At 32.9% G+C, this 20454-nt stretch overlaps 4 protein-coding genes across 4 annotated transcripts; 3 read left to right on the top strand and 1 right to left on the bottom strand.

Annotated features, from left to right (window-relative positions):
• Positions 1 to 185: 185 nt before the first annotated feature.
• LOC104900468 (hypothetical protein) lies at positions 186 to 1695 on the top strand. Its single transcript, XM_010687884.3, has one exon. The coding sequence runs from the start codon at positions 250 to 252 to the stop codon at positions 1693 to 1695; it is 1446 nt and encodes a 481-aa protein (XP_010686186.2). The 5' UTR covers positions 186 to 249.
• A 1916-nt stretch (positions 1696 to 3611) lies between these two features.
• Positions 3612 to 7881, top strand: LOC104900258 (cation/H(+) antiporter 15). The gene is made up of 3 exons (XM_010687641.4): positions 3612 to 4067; positions 5333 to 6337; positions 6645 to 7881. The coding sequence occupies exons 1-3, from the start codon at positions 3612 to 3614 to the stop codon at positions 7827 to 7829; spliced, it is 2646 nt and encodes an 881-aa protein (XP_010685943.3). The 3' UTR covers positions 7830 to 7881.
• A 688-nt stretch (positions 7882 to 8569) lies between these two features.
• On the bottom strand, positions 8570 to 10481 carry LOC104900467 (SNF1-related protein kinase catalytic subunit alpha KIN10). Its single transcript, XM_010687883.3, has 5 exons — positions 10286 to 10481; positions 9766 to 9950; positions 9480 to 9662; positions 9163 to 9294; positions 8570 to 8701 (listed from the first exon to the last, which is right to left on the bottom strand). The coding sequence occupies exons 1-5, from the start codon at positions 10479 to 10481 to the stop codon at positions 8570 to 8572; spliced, it is 828 nt and encodes a 275-aa protein (XP_010686185.3).
• Positions 10482 to 13862: 3381 nt separating this feature from the next.
• Positions 13863 to 17854, top strand: LOC104900466 (cation/H(+) antiporter 14). Its single transcript, XM_057390894.1, has 4 exons — positions 13863 to 14105; positions 15119 to 16114; positions 16466 to 16751; positions 16896 to 17854. The coding sequence occupies exons 1-4, from the start codon at positions 13863 to 13865 to the stop codon at positions 17852 to 17854; spliced, it is 2484 nt and encodes an 827-aa protein (XP_057246877.1).
• Positions 17855 to 20454: the final 2600 nt, after the last annotated feature.

Genomic DNA, 20454 nt, shown 5'->3' with positions numbered 1-20454 from the left:
GTTCACAAATCACAGCATCTCAATATTAACCATTAGGCCAAAACATTCTTGATTATTTTCGTACATTAGTGGACTCATGCTTATGTGGTTATGTGTTATGTGTAAGAATTGGTCACCCCACTCTTAGGGAGATTTCCTATAATAGTAGTAGATTTATTCATATAGACTTTACTCCATATTTCCGCGCCAAATACTATGCAAACTTCCCCAAACTCCAAAAAAAACCATTAACACTTACAAGTTACAACAATGAAACCTAATTTCACAAACAACATCTTCCTTCGTCTTCTCTCCTTCTGCATCTTCCTCTTCATTCTACGCTTCACCTACATCATCTCCATTAATGGCGTTTTCTGCAACAACAACAACAACAATCTTTCTTCCTCAAATTTCTGCTTCTTCTCAAAAATTCCATCATCTTCACAACTTCCTTCCCATGTTGATTTCAATGTTCTTCCCAACTTTCGTTCTTCTCTCGAGTACGAATTTTACTCATCCATTTTCCAAGATTTCATCTCACATGGCTTTCTCTCTCCTAATTCTTCCTCTTTCTCTCTCTCCAAATCACACATTATTGTTCTTAAAGACCTTGGAATTCACCAATCTTTTTCTCTCTCCTCTGAAATTTCTAATTTTCACCTCCCATTTTCTAATCATTCTTTTGATTTTGAGTTCTTTCATAATTTTGATTTTAACTCTTCAATTCCTCTTCTGGGTTTTTCATTAGAGATTGAAAGAACCCTAAAACCATCTGGGATTCTTGTGATTCACACAGAAATCAAAGATTTGTACGCATTTTATTCAATTCTTGAACTTTTTGATTTTTGCGATTTTATCAAAGTTCATGATATTCCTGGTTTTAGTCCTTCAATTCCTTCAATTCGTGAGATAATTTTGAAGAAATCAACTAACCCAATTCATAAAATTGACAGAAAATCTCAACAATGCTCTGTTTCTGAGTATAAGATGCAATTAATCAAGAATTTAGAGCCTTTGATAGAAAAAGAACCTTTGAAACCTTGGATAACATTGAAAATAAATATAAGGAATGTAAAGTATTTGACATCAATGGTTGATATACGTTTTAAGGCTAGATATGTTTACGTCGACGTCGGAGCTCGAAGCTATGGCTCAAGCATTGGTAGTTGGTTTAACAAAAGGTTTCCAAAACAGCACAAAAGATTTGAGATATATGCAATTGAGGCTGATAAAGTTTTCCATGGCGATTTTCGGGCGAAAAAAGGTGTAACACTTTTGCCTTATGCTGCTTGGGTAAGGAATGAGACATTGTTCTTTGAGATTGGTAGAGAACCTACAAAAAAGATTGAAGAAAACAGGGGAAACAGGGGAATGGGGAGGATTCAACCTGTTCAATCATCAGTAAATTTTGTTGGAAATGTTGATAAAATTAGAGGGTTTGATTTTGCAGAATGGTTAAAGAGTGAATTTGAAGAAAGGGATTTTGTTGTAGTGAAAATGGATGTTGAAGGTACAGAATTTCATTTGATTCCTAGGTTGATTGAAACAGGTGCATTATGTTTGATTGATGAGATTTTTTTGGAATGTCATTATAATAGATGGCAAAAATGTTGTCCTGGTGTTAGAAGTCCTAAATATGATAAGACTTATGATGAATGTCTTAATCTTTTATCTTCTTTAAGAGAAAGAGGAGTTGTTGTTCATCAATGGTGGTAGTTGCATGATTTTCATGCAGATTAATTCTTTAGGTCTTTAGATTAGATCAATTTAGATGTCATATAGTGTTGTACACAATTGTAAATGAGACAAGTTTATGTTCTCCTATATGAAAATGGATTTGGGTTTTATTTTGTACAAATTTTAGGCTACAAAATTGTAGAATTTGAAAAAAGAAGTTATGAATTGAGCATTTATGCTTAAAGGCAAAAGCACAATTACATTTTTGAAAGTTTGACATGGAATATATGTCTAAAGGTGATGGTTGAAAAAGTAAACAAAAATTATCGTACCTTCAAGTTTTTTTTTTTTAAAAGGTAAGGAAAGAACATTATGTTATCCTTCTCTCGAGGAAATACCTAAAAAGCACGAGGTATCCTACATTAGCTATCCAATCAGCAGCACGACTAGCTTATCTGTAAACATGCCAAATTTGGCAAGAGTCAAAGTGAGTGAGTAAATCCTATCGTACACTTATAGTGCATATAGAGAAAGGGGTGCAATGTACAAGGTGGAATACAAAGGATTTTGTACATAGATAGTATTTTAGAATATAATTATTTAATTCAAAGATGATTCTTTGTATTCCTTTTACGTCATAAAGGTTCTGATAAAAAATATTCTTTCATTCTTTCTCTATAAAATTTATATTTCTTTTACTTATTTGTTTGGTTTATGGAAGTTTCTCGACTTTTGCTAATAAAGAAGGATTGATTATGAAAATCGTGCTTGAATTAAAATTATAAAATAACTGATAAATAGGTGAATACTCAAGTAAAATAACTTAAGTAAGTTTTATTTGGCAATAAAATTTAGTATAGCTTAATATTCGCTGAAAATTTAGTGTAGTCCCCATACACAAAGCTTACAAATATGGTCCACAAGTCATCTTATCCTATTAAAGATATCGAATCAAATTGAGCAAAACATATTAGATTTAAACTAGCTTAATTAGGGAAAAAAGGACAAAATTTTAATGTAATATTAGTATCGAACTACAATAGGATTCCCCTAAAAAAAACTATAATAGGATAGCGTCAATGTTAAAATCAAGAGACTCGTTTTAAAGATGCTTAACCACGTGTAATTCATAATAGTTTAAAATTTAATAAAGAGAAAAATAATTATTTAATTTTTAAAATTTAATTAATCAACGTAAGTTTTTATGCATTGCATGGGAGCCGTACTACGTAAGTTTGTATATAGCTTTGACATTTTATTTCTTCTTCTCAAAAGGGATAATTTTGTATGGATCTCATAGTTTCCTACACTTTTATACTAGTCTTCTATTCTATTTCTCAATTATCATTGAAAAACTGAGAATATTGCATGATAAATTGATAATGTTTAACGAGAAAAAAGTGTGTATATATTGAAAATTTTGGAGTACAACTTCAAAAGAAATCAATATTGCAACAGAGGATGCTTGGTGAACTCACTGGGTAGATAACTCACTAGAAACAATCAGTTAAAAAATAACTTATAATACTAAATTATAATAAATGTATATTTATAGTGGATCATTTACCTACTAAATAAACAGAACCCTAAAAGCGGAATATTTCTCATATAATGGTTGCATTAGCTACCGATCAAGAAAGTCATAATGTCATGTTGTTTATGCTTTAATTTGGATCAAACATAAAGCCAACTATTAATGTGTTACCCTCCTTCCCTCTCTTCTCTCTCTATCTCTCAAATCCCTAAACATCTCTTTCTCTCCTCTTCCTCCCTTTTGATTTCTCTCTCCCCTAATCCATGACATTATTCTCTCAAAATTCATGCAAGAACTCAACAATTATCATCAATTTCCTACCAATTGGAACATGTTTTGGAGAATTAATGAGCACCAAATCAATTCCCTACCAATTATATTGTTCAATTATGAAGGGTGATCATCACATCAAAAATTCAATATGGAAACGGCTACCATTGCAATGTTAACGGTAGATGAGACTAATAATAATATTAAAAACCCAACAACTACACCAACAACGCGAACAACAACACCAACAACAACAACAACAATAACACGAACAACAACACCAACAACAACAACAACACGAACAACAACATTAACACCAACAATACCAACACGAACAATAACAATAACAATAACAACGCGAACAACAACAACAACAACAACAACAACAAATATAGTAATGGAAGCAGATGCCTTCCACCTAGATAACGGCTACATTTGCCATTCTATGAGCCGGACCGGGTCTCGAGGCATCTTCTTTGGGGATGATCCGCTCCGGTTTTCGATACCCGGATTACTGCTCCAGCTTTCCCTTATATCTCTTTTCACCCGTGTTTCTTACTTCCTTCTCAAGCCTTTTGGACAACCTTCCATTGTTTCCCAAATTCTGGTCAGTAACCTTTTAACATATGATACATTAATATTACCTCTGTTTCATATTATTTGCAACGATTTGACATAAAATGTGAGTAGAAAATGTCTAACCGTTGCAAATAATATGAAACGGAGTTGGTAGATTATTGCCTTTTTATTGTTACTCTTTTTGGCAACAACAATACATGCCTTAGAAAACCATGTCAGAGTTTAAGCTTTTTATGCAATGCCCACAAAATGCTACATTTTAATAAATTGTTGTACAATTATATGTTTGGCAATATTGGGCATTAGTTAATTTTAAAATCCAAGCAAGTGCTCGTTTGATTAGACGTAGATTATATCAATTTGCATGAAGTTGTACAAGTGTTAATTCCGTGAAGTTTAATTTCCTAGAAGACACTAAAAAATGTCTGATTGAACATAGACTTGGTAAGAAATTTCATATATATACGTGGTGTTACATTGTATTTTTGTCAATCAAACAACATCGGTAATTCCACCTCCGGGAAAGTTCAACTTCCATGTGATTATCTAAGTTACCCTGCTTCATAATAGGAAATCTGTTTGAAATTAATGTAAATATATACTTCCTCCGTCCTAAAATATAGTTCCTGTTTTTGTTTTTGGGAGTCAAATTTTAAATTTTTTGACCAAATACTCTCACAAATGTATATAAAAAAAACATACTCATATGAGGTCTTGTTAGATTCGACACAATGTATACATTCATAATATCAATTTTTATTTTATTTTTTACTAATACAAAATAGAAGATATCGTAGGTCAAAGGTATGTCTTGAATACTGTGCAAAAAGAAACAGGAACTATATTTTGGGACGGAGAGAGTACAAGATAGTTTGTATTTAAAGGTCTTGATCTTCATATAGTAACCTAAATAGTTAATCTTATAATACTCTCTCCGTCCCAATTTAGTTGCTATATTTGCGTTTTCACAGTTTACGAGATGCAACTTCAAACACCAATATCTTGAGTTACATATATGAAAAAATTATAAAAATTATATATTTGGAAAAATACAAATTGGGACGAATCAAACAAGATCCAACATGATTATATATCTTTTTTCTTATGTATATGGAGTAAAAGATAGTCAAAGTTATGACGTAAATAGTGCCTATGGTCAAAATGTAGCAACTAAATTGGGACGGAGGGAGTATGTCATGATTCATGAAGTATGATGTTTGTCTTAAAATGTCATCTTAATATGAATATGAATGCAGTCACTGATTATACAATACTTGGCAATTGTACTTGCAGGGTGGTGTAGTTCTTGGTCCTTCAGTACTTGGACACAACAGAAAGTTTTTAGCAGAAGTATTCCCAGCTAAAAGTAGAATTCTTTTAGAAAACTTATCAGTCTTCAGTTTAATGCTCTTTATATTTTTACTTGGAGTGAAAATGGATTTAGCTATGGCATTAAGGTCAGGCAAAAAGCCTATAGCCATAGGAATATTGGGTTTTTTGATACCTTATACACTTGCTAGTTTAGTCGCCTTTCTCTTGCAGAAGTTTGTATCATTAGACCACGAAATCTTGAGAGTACTTCCTTTTATAGTTGAGACTCAATCTATGTCAGCTTTCCCAGTTATAGCTTGTTTTCTTGCTGATCTTAAGATACTAAACTCAGAGATAGGGCGCTTGGCCTCTTCGTCTTCAGTAGTTTCAGATGTATTTCAATGGTCTCTGATGACACTTAGGTTCGCGGTAAGAATAGCCAAAGCAAAATCATTTTCATCATTTGTAGGATCTTTTATGTCAGTTTCGCTTTTCATTGTTTTAGCCTTGTATGGTATACGCCCTGCAGTTTTATGGGCAATCAGGAAAACTCCTGAAGGGGAACCTGTAAAAGAAAGGTATATTTTTGGAGTTCTTGTGGCTCTTCTAGGATGTGGGTTTATAGGTGAAGTTATTGGCCTTAGCGCGGTTATAGCTTCCTTCATTGTTGGACTTGTTATCCCTGATGGACCTCCTTTAGGAGCTGCTTTATCCGAAAAACTTGATTCTTTCGTTTCTGTGCTATTAATGCCAATCTTCTTTGGCATCTGTGGCCTCCAAATGGATGTTTTTGCTATCCAAAAGTTGAAGAATGTAGGTGTTATCCAGTTGGTTGTATTTGCTGCCTTCATTGGGAAGATTATGGGGACAATCGCACCCCCGCTCTTTTACAGGATGCCATTTCGAGATGCCCTTTCTCTCAGTCTGATCATGAATGCCAAAGGCCTTATTGAATTGGCATTATTGAATCACAAAATGAAGGACAGTGTAAGTCTGTAAAACTCAGAATATTTCACTTTGTTTTGTTTGTTTATTGTACTTCTTCACCAGTCTCAGATTTTACTCCCAAAATAAGTAATGAAAACATATTCCTTCTAAGGGTGCATTCTCTTCAGTTATAAAAATAAGCTGCACTAAGTTTTAGCGTGTTCAAATAAGTTTGTTTTATCGAATCTAAGGTGAAGAAAATGCACCCATAAATTTTTTGGTGAAGCTTGTAAGTAAAGAAGAACTAGAAATGAAAAAAATTTGGTGTTCTGAATATGCAATAGGCACAATTCTGTTACTTTTGCAGGGTATGAGTGATGAATGCTTTGCAGTTATGATCATATCTGTGGTGTTCGTCACAGGAGTTCTATCGCCTATTGTGAAGATCCTCTATGATCCTTCAAGAAGGTATGTTGCTTTCAAGAGAAGAGCCATAAGACACCACAAGCGCAATGAGGAGCTCCGCATATTATCCTGTGTCCATAGTGCCGACAATGTGAATACAATCATGGATGTGGTGCATGTCTCTCATCCTACCAAAGAGAGTCCAATAAACTTAACTGTCATACATCTCACAAGGCTAACAGGCCGTTCCTCTTCCCTACTTGTTGCTCATCAACCGCGAGAAACATCATCTCCTTATCCTAGTCAATCAGAGAGGATATTCAATGCTTTTAAAAAGTTGGAACAACAATATCAAGGTCTTTACATGGTGCATTGCTTCAAAGGTATCTCACCTTATGCATCAATGCATAATGATGTATGCTCCATCGCCTTAGAGAAGAGGACATCATTTATCATAATCCCTTTTCAAAAACAGATTAGTGACAAAGAGATGGTAGAACCCTCATTTGTTTATAGGAACCTTAACAAGAAAGTACTTGACAAGGCCCCTTGCTCTGTTGGAGTCCTTGTTGACCATGGCGGATCACAAAAGAATAAGATCAAACTCCGGTCTTTAACATTGTCAGAGCCCTCAATATACCGGGTGGCAGTGTTCTTTTTCGGTGGTCATGATGATCGCGAGGCACTAGCATATGGAATGAGAATGTCAGAGAACCCAAGAGTAAACCTTACCTTAAAAAGATTTTTAGGCTCTTCTTCTGAAGACATTACAGGTGACAACGAGAGAAGCACATTGCTAGATGGTGACATTATCAGTGAATTTATGCTCAACACCTTACACAAGGAGGATAGAGTCTTTTATGAAGAGATGGTATTGACACACACAAAATGCTTGGTTACTCTGATTAAATCCATGGAAAGTTCTAATTATGACCTCATTTTAGTAGGAAGAAGTCATAGGAATTCACAGTTTATGATTGAACTTGTGCAAGGGATTAATTGCCCTGGGGAGTTGGGGCCAGTAGGCGAAATGCTCGCTTTGAATAGCAAAATCGGAGCATCGATTTTGGTGGTGCAACAACAAACAAGAGTTTGGGGTCTGCATGATCCTGAGGAGTCCACACATCTAAGAAGAGTTGATTTGTAGTCCCTCCCTGCACCCTTTGTTCTCTTAGTAAGCAGTTAAGCAGCAAGTTTTGGTAGGAAAAGTTCTTAGATCAGAAACATGTTATGTATGTTCAATGACTATAACATCACAACTTGTAAATACTAAAAGGTTTTGATTGATATATAGATAGTAGGAAACTTAATTCTTTTCTTGAAAAACCTATTATTATTACGTTTTATTGGTTGTTTGGTTGGACGTAGGAAGTATTACTTCCCGTGAAGTTTTGATTTCTTAAGAGTTTCGCTTCAAAGTGCCATAAATTGTTTAGTTGTACTTGTTGTGTATAGTAACCAAAACAAGATGAGAGAATTTCCTTTCCGAGAAACTTGGAATACACGTAAATATATGGCAACCAAACAACCACTCTTTTGTCAACCAGAACTCGCTCATGCATATAATTACGTCCTTTCATGAACATTTCACACCAACACACGTATACTATAACGTCCTTCATAAAATATAATATTTTCTATAGATACCAATAGATCCAGGCATAACTTTCAAGGATCTTTGTAAATTTTTCTAGTACATCAATCTTTCGTAAAACGATACAACATAGAATACGATATTTTGCCTATTAAAAAAATATATAGGCCTAGATATTGTTTATATAAAAATCATAATGCAGATTACTAAAAGAGAGAAGCTTGATTGTTGAAATCAAATAATTATTGCTCCATTAAAATTGTGGAGGAGGCTTAGCATAATTATTGAGGCAACTAAGCTTGAAGCCATGGATGCTTCCAAATCATTGAGATAGTAAATCGCTTCTCAGGATTAACATTAAGCATTCCCTTAATCAACTCATAAGCATCAAATGACAGGTGCTCAGGAGATTCATAAATTCCACTCTGAACAGAAAAAAAAAAAATGAATTAGGTTAAAAATTTGGATAAACAACAATTATGAAAAGACTTCATCATATAGCATGAACCACAAATAATACTTAACAGTTGAGCAAATTCCAAAAAAGTTAATGATCTGACTGAGTCAGGCGATCGGACTAATTACTAGCCGATATCATACTAAACTTGTATAAGAATTAATAATATTTATACTCCGACACCTTCATTTACCTGAAAAAGGAGTGTTGTGTCGTGTCCGACACGACACTTTACTTGGATACCTCATTTTTAACTAAAAACTCGACTTTTTTCTACAAAATAGCCGAATCGGACACTTGAACACCCGTATCAGATTAGACACTCAATCCGTGTCTGAGTAACATAGGATAACATACATATAACAGCACAATTGATCCAACTTCATGAGGTACATATACATCATCACATAAAAATAAATTTACAAGTACCTTAATTTTTGTGTAAAGGAAAACAGGATCATTATCTTCAAATGGATAATAACCACAAAGAATAGCAAACAAAATCACACCACAGCTCCATACATCCACCTGAGGTCCATTATACTGTTCTCCTGACAAAACCTACAGAAGTTGACATTTTTTTCATCAGCAAAATCAAACATATAACACACATACAAATCAACTGTATTAATCTACTTTCAAAAAAAATTAGACAATCTATCAAAAAACTGTTCATTGCCCTTTACTTCTACAAACCAATTTAACATTAAACCATAATATTGTAGTATGTGAATGTCATTTTAGACCTCTGGAGCAGCATAATGTGGGCTTCCACAACTTTCATTCAGCATATTACTGTCATTCATGAATGCACTCAGACCAAAATCTGTTATCTTCAGATTGAGATTTTCGTCTAAAAGCAGGTTTTCGAGTTTCAGATCACGATGTGCAACCATCTTTCCATGGCAATACTCTAATCCTGCAATCAACTGACTCCGCAGAAAAGAAGATTTAGCATATCTACAATCAAAAAATTCTGAAATTCTGTACTAAGATTCAGAAAACAAGTAGAATCTGATTCGAAATTTCTACCTGGCGAAAAAATGGCCGTGCTTCAGCCTCTTCTAGGCTCTTCCTTGAAGCAACATAATCAAAGAAATCTCCCTTTGATGCATACTCCATAATGAGACATACATGAGATGGTGTGTATACAACATCATACAGTTGAATGACATAAGGATTCATCAACTTCCTCATAATTGTTATCTCTCTTTCCACTATAATGAGAAAACATGTAACAAAATTAGGCAGAACAAGCAAATAACTAATAAATAACACAGACAAATCACACACTTAAGTTAATGACATGTTAATAGACTACAAAATCATATAGATCACCTATCTTTTCAATCAAAGTACTGATAAACAAAGGTAAAATTGTCAGTTTTATCAGTTAAATAACTCTGGCCTAGGAACTTATTAATGAATCATATATAGTGTTCTTCATGAAGAAGCAATACTACGCGTATCTAACAAAAATAAATTAGAGTTCACATAAAGTTTAATAAACACATACACCAGCATGATAACAACAGATTAAATTAAGCACTACCTTGATCTTCTGCTGTTTTGTTCCCCTGAAGTATTTTCAGACTGATCATCTTAACAGCTACTAAACATCCAGTCCTGGTGTCCATTGCTTTCTTCACTACACTAAACGCGCCTTTACCAGCGAAACCATCAAAAATGTAGTCCGGGAAGAGCACATCCTCATCAGTACAAACCATTGATAACTCAGGTTTTGCCATTCTCCTACAATGTTACATTCAATCATCAATAAAGATAACATCAAAATCTCTACATACATATAAGAAACTTAAATCATATATAGGCTAACATGTTTGTTAGAAGAGACATTAAAATGTGATAATAAGCACTTGTTATAACAGAAAACCTTAGAAAAGGATTTAGGAAGTGTAGGAGAAGTTGACAAAGAAGCAAACCTTAGTAAAATGTGACTGAACAAAATTATGATAAATTGAAGAAGAAATATAGAAGAGCAAGTTTTGGTGAAGAATTATGAGATGGGTGTTACACTATTTATAAGTGAAGAAATTCATTAGAAAAATGTATGTGTTACAGTTTCTGGGCATGGGAGTAGGAGCACCAGAAAAGGAAAATAATCCATGATATAAGGAAACTTATGGGATTTCATAGTAAACAACAAAATAAAATAAGAGTTTTAAACATTCAGATTAAAAATAATATTGTTTGACATAGATTGAACTTAGCCTTTGCAAGTGTATGGGAAGGAAGATTGGTGCTGTTACAATCTCCTTTCTCGAGTGATTGTCCAGTTTGACTTTTACACTATTCAAGACGTACTCTACTTTGACTAGTAGTGTTACAAATTATTTCCGCTGTTTATAAATAATTGCACCATTTTTAGTTGTAAGACTTGTCCATGTATGATTTCAACCATCTATATTTTTATCTATCAATATATAAAAATTATGAAAAGTAAGTTTTTAAAAATATACATCAAGGCGAATTTAATAAAGTTCCACGTGACATGACTATAATCACCACAAATAAAATAAGTATATTGAATAGTACATAAAATAAAAATGGAGCAACTATTTCTAAATGGAGGAATATATAAGTATCAATTATCAAACTTCCATATGTTAAAACTATACATCGGAGTTGTTTGACAAATGACTTTTTAGTGGCTTTTTTTAGCTAGCTTCTACCTTTTTCACATGGTCAAACAACCAAAAATTATGTTTAATAAATGGACTGTTAGCCAAATGAAAAATCTGGCTTTACTAGCTTTAGTATCTTCAGTACTACCTCCATTTCATATTATTTACAACGATTTAATATAAAGTGTGAGTAGAAAATGTTTAATCATTATAAATAATATTAAATCGAGGTGTAATAATAAAAATGATGATAGTACTCTTACTTTCTTGTTAATTTTTTTCATTTTGTTCACTTGGAATGTTTTAGTCAAATTTAGATCACTTTGACCATGCATATTGATTCTTATAAATGAAAAAAAATTAATCTTGTGAATCTTGTCGGATTCTTTTCAATGTGTAGCAAAACGATATCAAGTTCACATAGATTTTTATTCATATTTAATTAAATACTTCTATATATTCACAATCAAAGATGTACATTAAAAATTGTGCATAAACAAATAAGCAGGAACAAAAGCTACAAAGAAAATAGAACTAATAAATACTAAACGATCAGAATTTATAATAATATTATTTATAGTTTTTTTAATAGAATAACTAATACTTTATTTGTTTCTTTTTATATTAACATTTGCTTTAAGGGGTGTCCTAGGCACATACTATTGTACTAGAATTTTTTTGCACGCGATGCGTGCTTGAATTTTTTGTCGAAACAGAAACTTGATTTTCGGCATAAGAGTCGAAATTTGAACATTAGACATACGAAGTATAATTGTTTTTAGTTGCAAAATTTGAGTGGTTTAGTTTCTGTCACTTAAGTCTCTCACCATTCTTTTTTTTTTTTTTTTTTTTACTTTTAAATACTTAATATACATTATAAGATTCCATTTGATAATTATTTTTCTTGTATGTAAGAAAATAAGGTCAAATTTATTAAAAATAGAATGCGGGGTACTAAACTATTTCCTAAATAAATTTGGAACATGCTGAAAATGAATACTCACTCCGTTTCATTTAATTGTTTCACTTTAATATTTTACACTATTGACAAATTTCACTTTAACCATCATTTGTGATTTATACACGAATGAAAATATAGTCATGATGTGGGATCTTGTTAGATTCATCATAACATGTATTTTATTAATATGTACTTCTTATAATTTTTACAAATACAAAACTAAAAAGATATACGTTCTTATAAGTTTTGCATTGGCATGTGTGAAAAGTGTAAGTGTGTAGATTAAAATGAAACGATGGGAGTATGTAACAAGTAAAGTGAGACATATCAACAACTAATGTTAATATTTTGAGTACTAAAACTTGTCTTGACTTATATTTATAGAGATAAATCAACTTAAGATCCATAACACTACCTAATGCATCCAAAATGGGAAAAAAATTCCCAGTTTTTAGATTATGAATCTTCAAATTCAAACACAAGGAAGATTTTGAAGATCTACTTCCATCTTAGGTCATATTGGAGATTGATTTCCATTTATGTCTAGTGATTATCCGTTTAATTATTTGTTTATTATTTCATAAGCTTAAGAAAACAATAAAGCACAAATCAATATAATCAGTTTGTCCATATTTTTTCATCCATATGAGCCACGAAGGCGATAGAAAGAAAGGGAGGAGGATTCAAACCTGTGACCTATCGTTCACATCACCTCAATCTTAACCACTAGGCCAAGACATCCTTGGTTAATGTTCGTCCATATATAATAGTTCTTTGTGTTAATTAATTTGCTATTTGATTAAGCTATGTGTTAGCGGGGTAAATGTGGACTATATATATATGTTTCCATTTTTCTAGGCTAATTATATGAGCCTAATATTTGCATTATTCTATGTAACTAAACAAGCAAGTAGCAAAATTCCCTCTTATATATTTTATCATTATATTACCATGTTTTTTTTTCTGAGAGGAAATAGTAACCAATTTCATTAACTAACATCCAACTCCGCCAAAGTTAAGCAGAAATATTACCATGGTTAATATTTGAGCTTTTGAGGTCATCAACAAAGGAAACTCCTAAGATTAAGGAGCTTCATTGTTAGATTACCAATTAGATAATTAACTACTTTAAAAAGGTGAAATCATGTACTTCCACACATTTCATGTGTAATATTACTAATTATAAAGAGTAAATCTAGTCCAATCCCTTACCTTTAGTTTCTCATAATCTCTTTTCTTTCATGTTTAGAAAGATTTAATAAATATCATCTACTATTTCTCTTCTCCATCTTTTGACTCTTTTCTCTCTTTTTACCTCAAAACTTCTCTTTACTTAGTTAATTATGCAATCAATAACAACACAATACTTCTTCACCGTCTTTATTTCACTTGTATTGTTAACCATTGTATTGTATTCAATTAAGCAACAACATAATTAACTCTTGAGTATTATTAATTTTTTTCGAAGGCGAAAAACGAAATAAAAGCATTAACAGGACAATCATATATACGAAAAAAGAAATATGGAAAACGCTGGATCGAATCCGAAACAATGGTGGTCTATGGGGATGGTATTTAAGGATAGATTGGTGTGTCAATATCAAAGAGCATCAGGAACTTCAAGTGGATTTTGGTATGGAGATAGTCCTTTAAATTATCCTACTCCATTGGTTTTGATGCAAATTTCAATCATTTTCATCTTCACACGAAGTGCTTATTTCGTTCTTCAGCCTCTGCGCCAAAGTATGACTGTCGTCCAGATTGTTGTAAGCCTTTTTTTTTTCATATTGAAATTTATATGCATCATCAACATCATTTTATGTATCTGTTCGTCATCCATATACAACTTCTGTTTCACACTACATGCAACATTTGTCTTTTCATGTACTCTAACACGCTTTTTTGGACATTCATATCTCTTGATTGCGTGATAAGTATATTGAATGTATTGTGAAACGGAGGTTGTATATATTATCTTAACGAAGCCGTGAGATGTATGGAACAAAAATGTTATGTGAATAATCTAACCATGTCTGAAATTTTTTTATCATATGTGAATCATAAATTTTTACCATTTTGACCATGTATTAATCATGTTTAGTAAAAATCATGTCTAATAAATTAAATTAAAATCTGTTAATCTTGACCTAATCCTTAGGTCTATATGCTCACACGCAGTCACGCACCGTCTCCCATGTGGGCATCTTCACTTTGGATTGTATTGGAGTATAGAAATTAAGGACAGTATAACATTGTTTGTCATGGATGTTTAAGGATTTAATAACAGTGAAGTAGTATAGTGCATTCTTGGAGGTAACATATTACGCCATAATGTATTGTGTAATAAAACCGTACACGTATATATATAGTGAAATACAATCCAACAAAAATGATATAGATTATACAAATAATCAGTGTTACTCTGACACCATCATTTACCTCAAAAACAGAGTGTCGTATCGGGTTTGACATGACACTTTACTTGGATATTGATTTAAACTAAAAACTTGACTTTTTTTCTACAAAATAGCTGAGTCGGACACATGAACACTTGTATTCGAGTATACCTCAATCCGTTTCTGAGTAACATAGCAAATAATAACATATTGGTGTCATTTTGTCATTTATTTTATGTGATCCTTTGAGTTTTTTTTTTGTTTTTTTACAAAAGAAGCTACGATTGATGCTTACACAATAAGTTATGGTATAACAGTTACAAGGACGAATTTGTGGGATCAATTCTTACAACTATGTTTTCATCTTTTGTTTGGTTGTTCAGGCAGGAATCATAATAGGTCGATCATTATTAGCCCAGAACAATTTTTTTCACAACACCTTGTTCCCACCCCCTGGAAGATACATCCTGAAAACAATTGCAGGCTTCGGATTCATGCTACAAATGTTCATATCAGGAGTTATGATTGACATGGGAGCGATTCGAAGAACCGGAGCTAAATCCATTCTTGTAGCATTCTCAGGCTTACTCATATCCCTTGCCTTAGGAGCAGCAGCCTTCTTTTTTGTCCGACAAAGGGTTGAACTTGATGAAAGTCTATTCACCGGCATTCGAGTTTTAATTGTCTTCAATTCACTAACATTCTTCATGGTTACCAGCAGTTTTCTGCACGATCTCAGGATCACCAACTCAGAGGTAGGCCGTCTGGCCGCCTCTGCATCGTTGGTGATCGACATATTCGGCCTGTTAACGTCCACGTTCGGGCTAATTTGGTTGAATCCAAGAGATGATGGACCTCCTAAATGGATATCTTCTATAAGTATTTGTATGTTTTACATAACTTTGTTCTGTGTCTTCAGACCTCTGATACTTTTCATTGTCAGGAAAACACCTGATGGTAGTCCTATGAAACAGACACATTTCTTGCTCATTTTAGCTATTGTAATGTTTACTTGGCACTGGGGTGAGAGAGTTGGACAACGATTTTCGGCTTTTTTGTTTGGGTTGTCCTTGCCTCATGGACCACCATTGGGGTCTGCATTGGTGCAGAAGTTACAGCTTTTTACTTCAGGAATACTGCTTCCTCTGTTTTGCACAATGGCTGGTTGGAGGATGAATCTCTTTTCATGGAAAGGGTTCTCTGCAGCTTGGTGTGTGGAGATCATTTTTATATCGAGTCAATTTGGTAAGTTTTTGGGTACTGTGATTTCTTCCATGGCTGTTGGTGTTTCTCTTGAAGAAGCTGTTCCTGTGGGTCTTATTATGACTTTCAAAGGCGTTATGGAGATTGCCACTTTCGGCGTCTGGATGGACCAAACGGTATGTAGATATTGCCATTTTTACCTCATTTACTGTTTGTACTAGTACTGCTACTAGAGAAAGCAGCAGGTGATAGCCTAGTGGTGTTGGCATTACCTTCGATTCCAAAGATCTTGGTGGTGCAAACGTGTAAATAATAAAAAGAGAGGAAGTATGTAATAGTAAATGTACTACACTTACATTTGAGATCTTCCTTATTTTGGTTTTTACAAAAAGTAGTCCTTGTAACTAAATTTGTCTAGGCAACAGGAATATCTACTTTGTAAAGTTTAGTGTGTTATAATCTTTGTACTATGTGATTGATTAAGTTGTGCTACTTAAGACTAATTCTCATATTTGTGATTTTGATAGGTTTTGGATGATCGATTATATGCATTGGCAATGTTCAACATTGTGATCTTCACAGGAGTAGCATATCCACTAGTACAATGGTTGTATGACCCTTCAGATAAATACAACACCATTAGGAAAAGAAAAGTTATGGAATTAAGCGATCAGGGGGCTGATCTCCAAGTTTTAGTATGCATCCACAACGAAGAAAGCATTCCGGCGATTTTTAACCTTTTAGAAGTATCCAAGTACAACAAATCAGGCGGTTCTATTTCGGTATTTGCCCTCCAAGTGGTACAACTTTCAGGTAACGTCCTTTTCGTACTAATGATATATCAACTTAAATAACTAATTTTGTCAAACAGTTCAGCTAATCAGCTACCTTATCAGTTTCAGTTTTACCTTATCAGTTATGAATCGACTCATGAATATCACATCGCAATTTCTGCAGGCAGTGCAATACCCATCCTAGCACCCCTCCACGAATACTACAAAACAAGTAGTAAAAGCTTAGGTCTCTTCGATCATGTAATCAAGGCCTTCGAACAATTCGAGAAAGAAAGCCAAGGATACGCAAGAGTGCAACAATTTGTATCCGTCACACCAAACAAAAGTGTGCATGACGACATATGTTCACTTGCACATGACAAGAGAACAAGCCTTATAATCATACCCTTCCATAAAAAATGGGGTATCGATGGGAACATTGAGTTCTCTGACCAACAACTAAGGAGCATAAACAGAAGAGTTCTCCGCAAATCCCCTTGTTCAGTCGGCATCCTAATCGATCGAGGTGCAGCTGATCAATCCACTGGTGGAATAAGCCTATATCGTTCGTCGAAAAGTGGGCCTCAAACATACATGATAGTCATGTTGTTCATAGGTGGGACTGACGATTATGAGGCTCTAGCATTAGCTAGGCGCATGGCAGAGCATCCGAGTGTAAGGCTTACTGTCATTTGGCTACGCGTAGAGGGCTATGAACCTGAAGTAGTTCAAGATGTTCAAGAAGATTTAAGAGTAATGAGAGATTTGCACATAAAAGCTAAAGGACATGACAGAATTAGTGTAAGGGAAACAGTTGTTGAAGATGGTATAGGTACGACGAAAGCTCTGCTTTCTGTGCAAAATGCTGCAGATTTGTTTGTTGTAGGGAGATACCATGAACCTGATTGTCCTGCAACTCAGGGGCTATCGGCTTGGAGCGATAGCCCCGAAATCGGAGCATTGGCTGATACATTAGTGTCTTCAGATTCAAGATTTTCTATATTGGTTGTGCAACAACAGCCTAGAGTTGATTGGAAGATTAACTCAAGACAAAGTAGGATGGATGATGATTTAGTAAGTATAAGTATTGATGATTCTCCTAAGAGTGTAAGCATTAGATCACGCTTTAGTTTGAGCAAGTAGATGGTGTGATGGTTTAGATTTCATTTGTTTGTTTGTTTGTTTTAGCTAGCAAGTAATTGCTTATTCTTTGTGTAGGAAGATCTTTGAACTAGCAATTCCAATGTTAGAACTAAGCTTGTGCAAAATAAGACATTGTTAATGAGTGCTTAGCTATCAATCAAATTCTCTTTTGTTCAAATAAGTTGTCATACTATTATGATCTTTAGTGATTGGAGATATACAAATTTTTATATTCCACACATCATATCATTAGTTGATAAGGCGACAATCTTGACTAGTAGTTAATGGTGCAGCTTAGAAAACTGATCAGTGGAATACCTATATTTAAATAGGAGTAAAAAAAATCAATAAAAGTCAAATGGTTACAAAATAATATTCAGATATTTGAGGAAAATAAGCTAAAATTTGAATAGTTAGAATCTTTTTCAAATAAAAAATAAAAAAAAAAACAAAGAGAGTACTGACACATTTTTTTAAGCGTGTCAAAGGCTTCATGTAAGTTAAATTACATGTAAAAATAATTTATAGTGTCAAGTTGCCGTCTATAAGGAAAATCTTATAATAAAAAAAGGGATGCAAATATAGGAAGAATGAATCCTAAAACAAGATCTTAATATAGAACATTTTTGGTGAAAATGAATAAAGTTGTTAGTCTTGACTCGTAAAAAAAATATTCTAGAATATTTGACTTTTCTAAGAAGTGTAATTATTTCTTCTAATCTAAACTATTTTCATTAATTTAATTGTCATTGTGTGTCTATGAACCCATATTAGAAAACCTAATATGTTACAAACATATTTTTGGAATATTAGAGCCTTAGAGGTGTAATATGTTTGTAATTTAGAAACAAGTGCTAACTTATTATGCAATTAACGATAATAATCAAGAAAAAGCATGAAATTAAATCGACAACCAAGCAAACCAAAGAAAAGGAAAAGCAAGAAAATTAAAGAACACACCAAAACCCGAGTTCTGGGAGGAAAATCCACAAAATTGCACTATAAATTAACAATGGTGAACAACACAACTTTTCCACAAACTCTTTTTATCACCTAAAACCCTAATAAAGATGAGATACTAAGTTTGAACAATGAAATTATGTGCTACTCTCTCTAAAACCATAAAATAGGATATTTATACCCTTAGAATTAAAAGCAATTCAAGGGTCATAATTAAAACTTAAACCAAAAAAACACATGGAGAAAACTGGATCCTCCACCAGTATGGGTGTTCATAAAAAACTAAAATCGAAATACCGAAAAATCGGTCAAAATGGTGGTAATCGTCGTACCGGTAAAAAAAATTAACTTATGGTATGGTTACCGAACCGATAAAATTAACAATTAAACAGTATGGTTATGGTTATGATTTTTGAGTGAACGGTTAACGAAATATCGAACTATACTTTTCTCTATTTAATTATTGTGAAACATTTTCAAACAATTATACTCCCTCCGTCCCAAAATATAGTTCCCATTTTTATTTTGGGAGTCAAATTTTAAAAACTTTGACTAAATATTCTTACTAATATATTAAAAAAAAACATATTTATGAGGGATCTTGTTAAATTTGTCTTAATGTATAAATTCGTAATATCAACTTTTTATATTTTTTTACTAATAAGAAATAGAAAATATCATAGGTCAAAGGTACGTCTTGGAGACTGTGCAAAATGAAATGGGAACTGTATTTTGGGACGGAGGGAGTATTAATTCTAATATTTTTTATTAAGTTATAACAATTAGAGAAAGTATGTGATTATTTGGAAACACTAGTACTAATATAAATACTATAATTAGGAAATTGAGTGAATTCTTAGTGTTAGTTATAGATTTATTATCAACTTTATAATACATTTAATATTAGAGTATACTCCCTCCATTTCACAATGTAAGGCACGCACGAGGTTCGAGGTCGAACTTTGACCGTTAATTATTCTCAATTTATGTTGTAATTTTTAATATTATTATAGTATTTTTCAAGACGAATCCAACTGTATAATTTTTATAATTTTTATGTATCGTATTTGAGAGATATTTGTGGTCAAAGCAAATTTTCGTAAAGCATGAATGTCTTATATTTTGAAACAGAGGGAGTATATAATATTAAAAATATATGCAAAAGAAAATAAAAAATATATATGTACATTAAGTAAAATATAATAGTATAATTTAAATAACGGTTAATAGTTAATCGAAAAAACGGTTAAACGATTAGGCAGTAACCGGTCTATACAATTATAGTTCGCAAAGAGATCGGTTACCAAACCAAAATATTGTTTCGAAACAGTTGACCACCCATGAATATCCATGTGACCACACGGAGTACCTTTTTCTCCAGTTTATTGGACAAAAAAAACTTGAATAGCGTTTGTGATTTTTTATAGTGCTTTACTGTATACTTTATTACTCAGTTTGTTATACGTGTTTTAAGAATAAAGTTCAACTTTTTTTTTGAGGGGAAAGAGAAGTGCATTAATCAAAGGGACAAAGTGTCCATAAGTACATAAAATGTTACAGTACTAGAACAATGATGCTCCCAACATTGTTCAACACCAAAAGCCACAACTCTAGAATAAAGTTCAACTTTAGTTTAGAAT

This window comes from Beta vulgaris, chromosome 7 (assembly GCF_026745355.1).
Source record: "Beta vulgaris subsp. vulgaris cultivar EL10 chromosome 7, EL10.2, whole genome shotgun sequence".
In the NCBI taxonomy this organism is placed as follows: Eukaryota; Viridiplantae; Streptophyta; class Magnoliopsida; order Caryophyllales; family Amaranthaceae; genus Beta; species Beta vulgaris.
The sequence above is the reverse complement of the archived record's forward strand: the minus strand, read 5'-3'. Positions and strand labels throughout refer to the sequence as shown.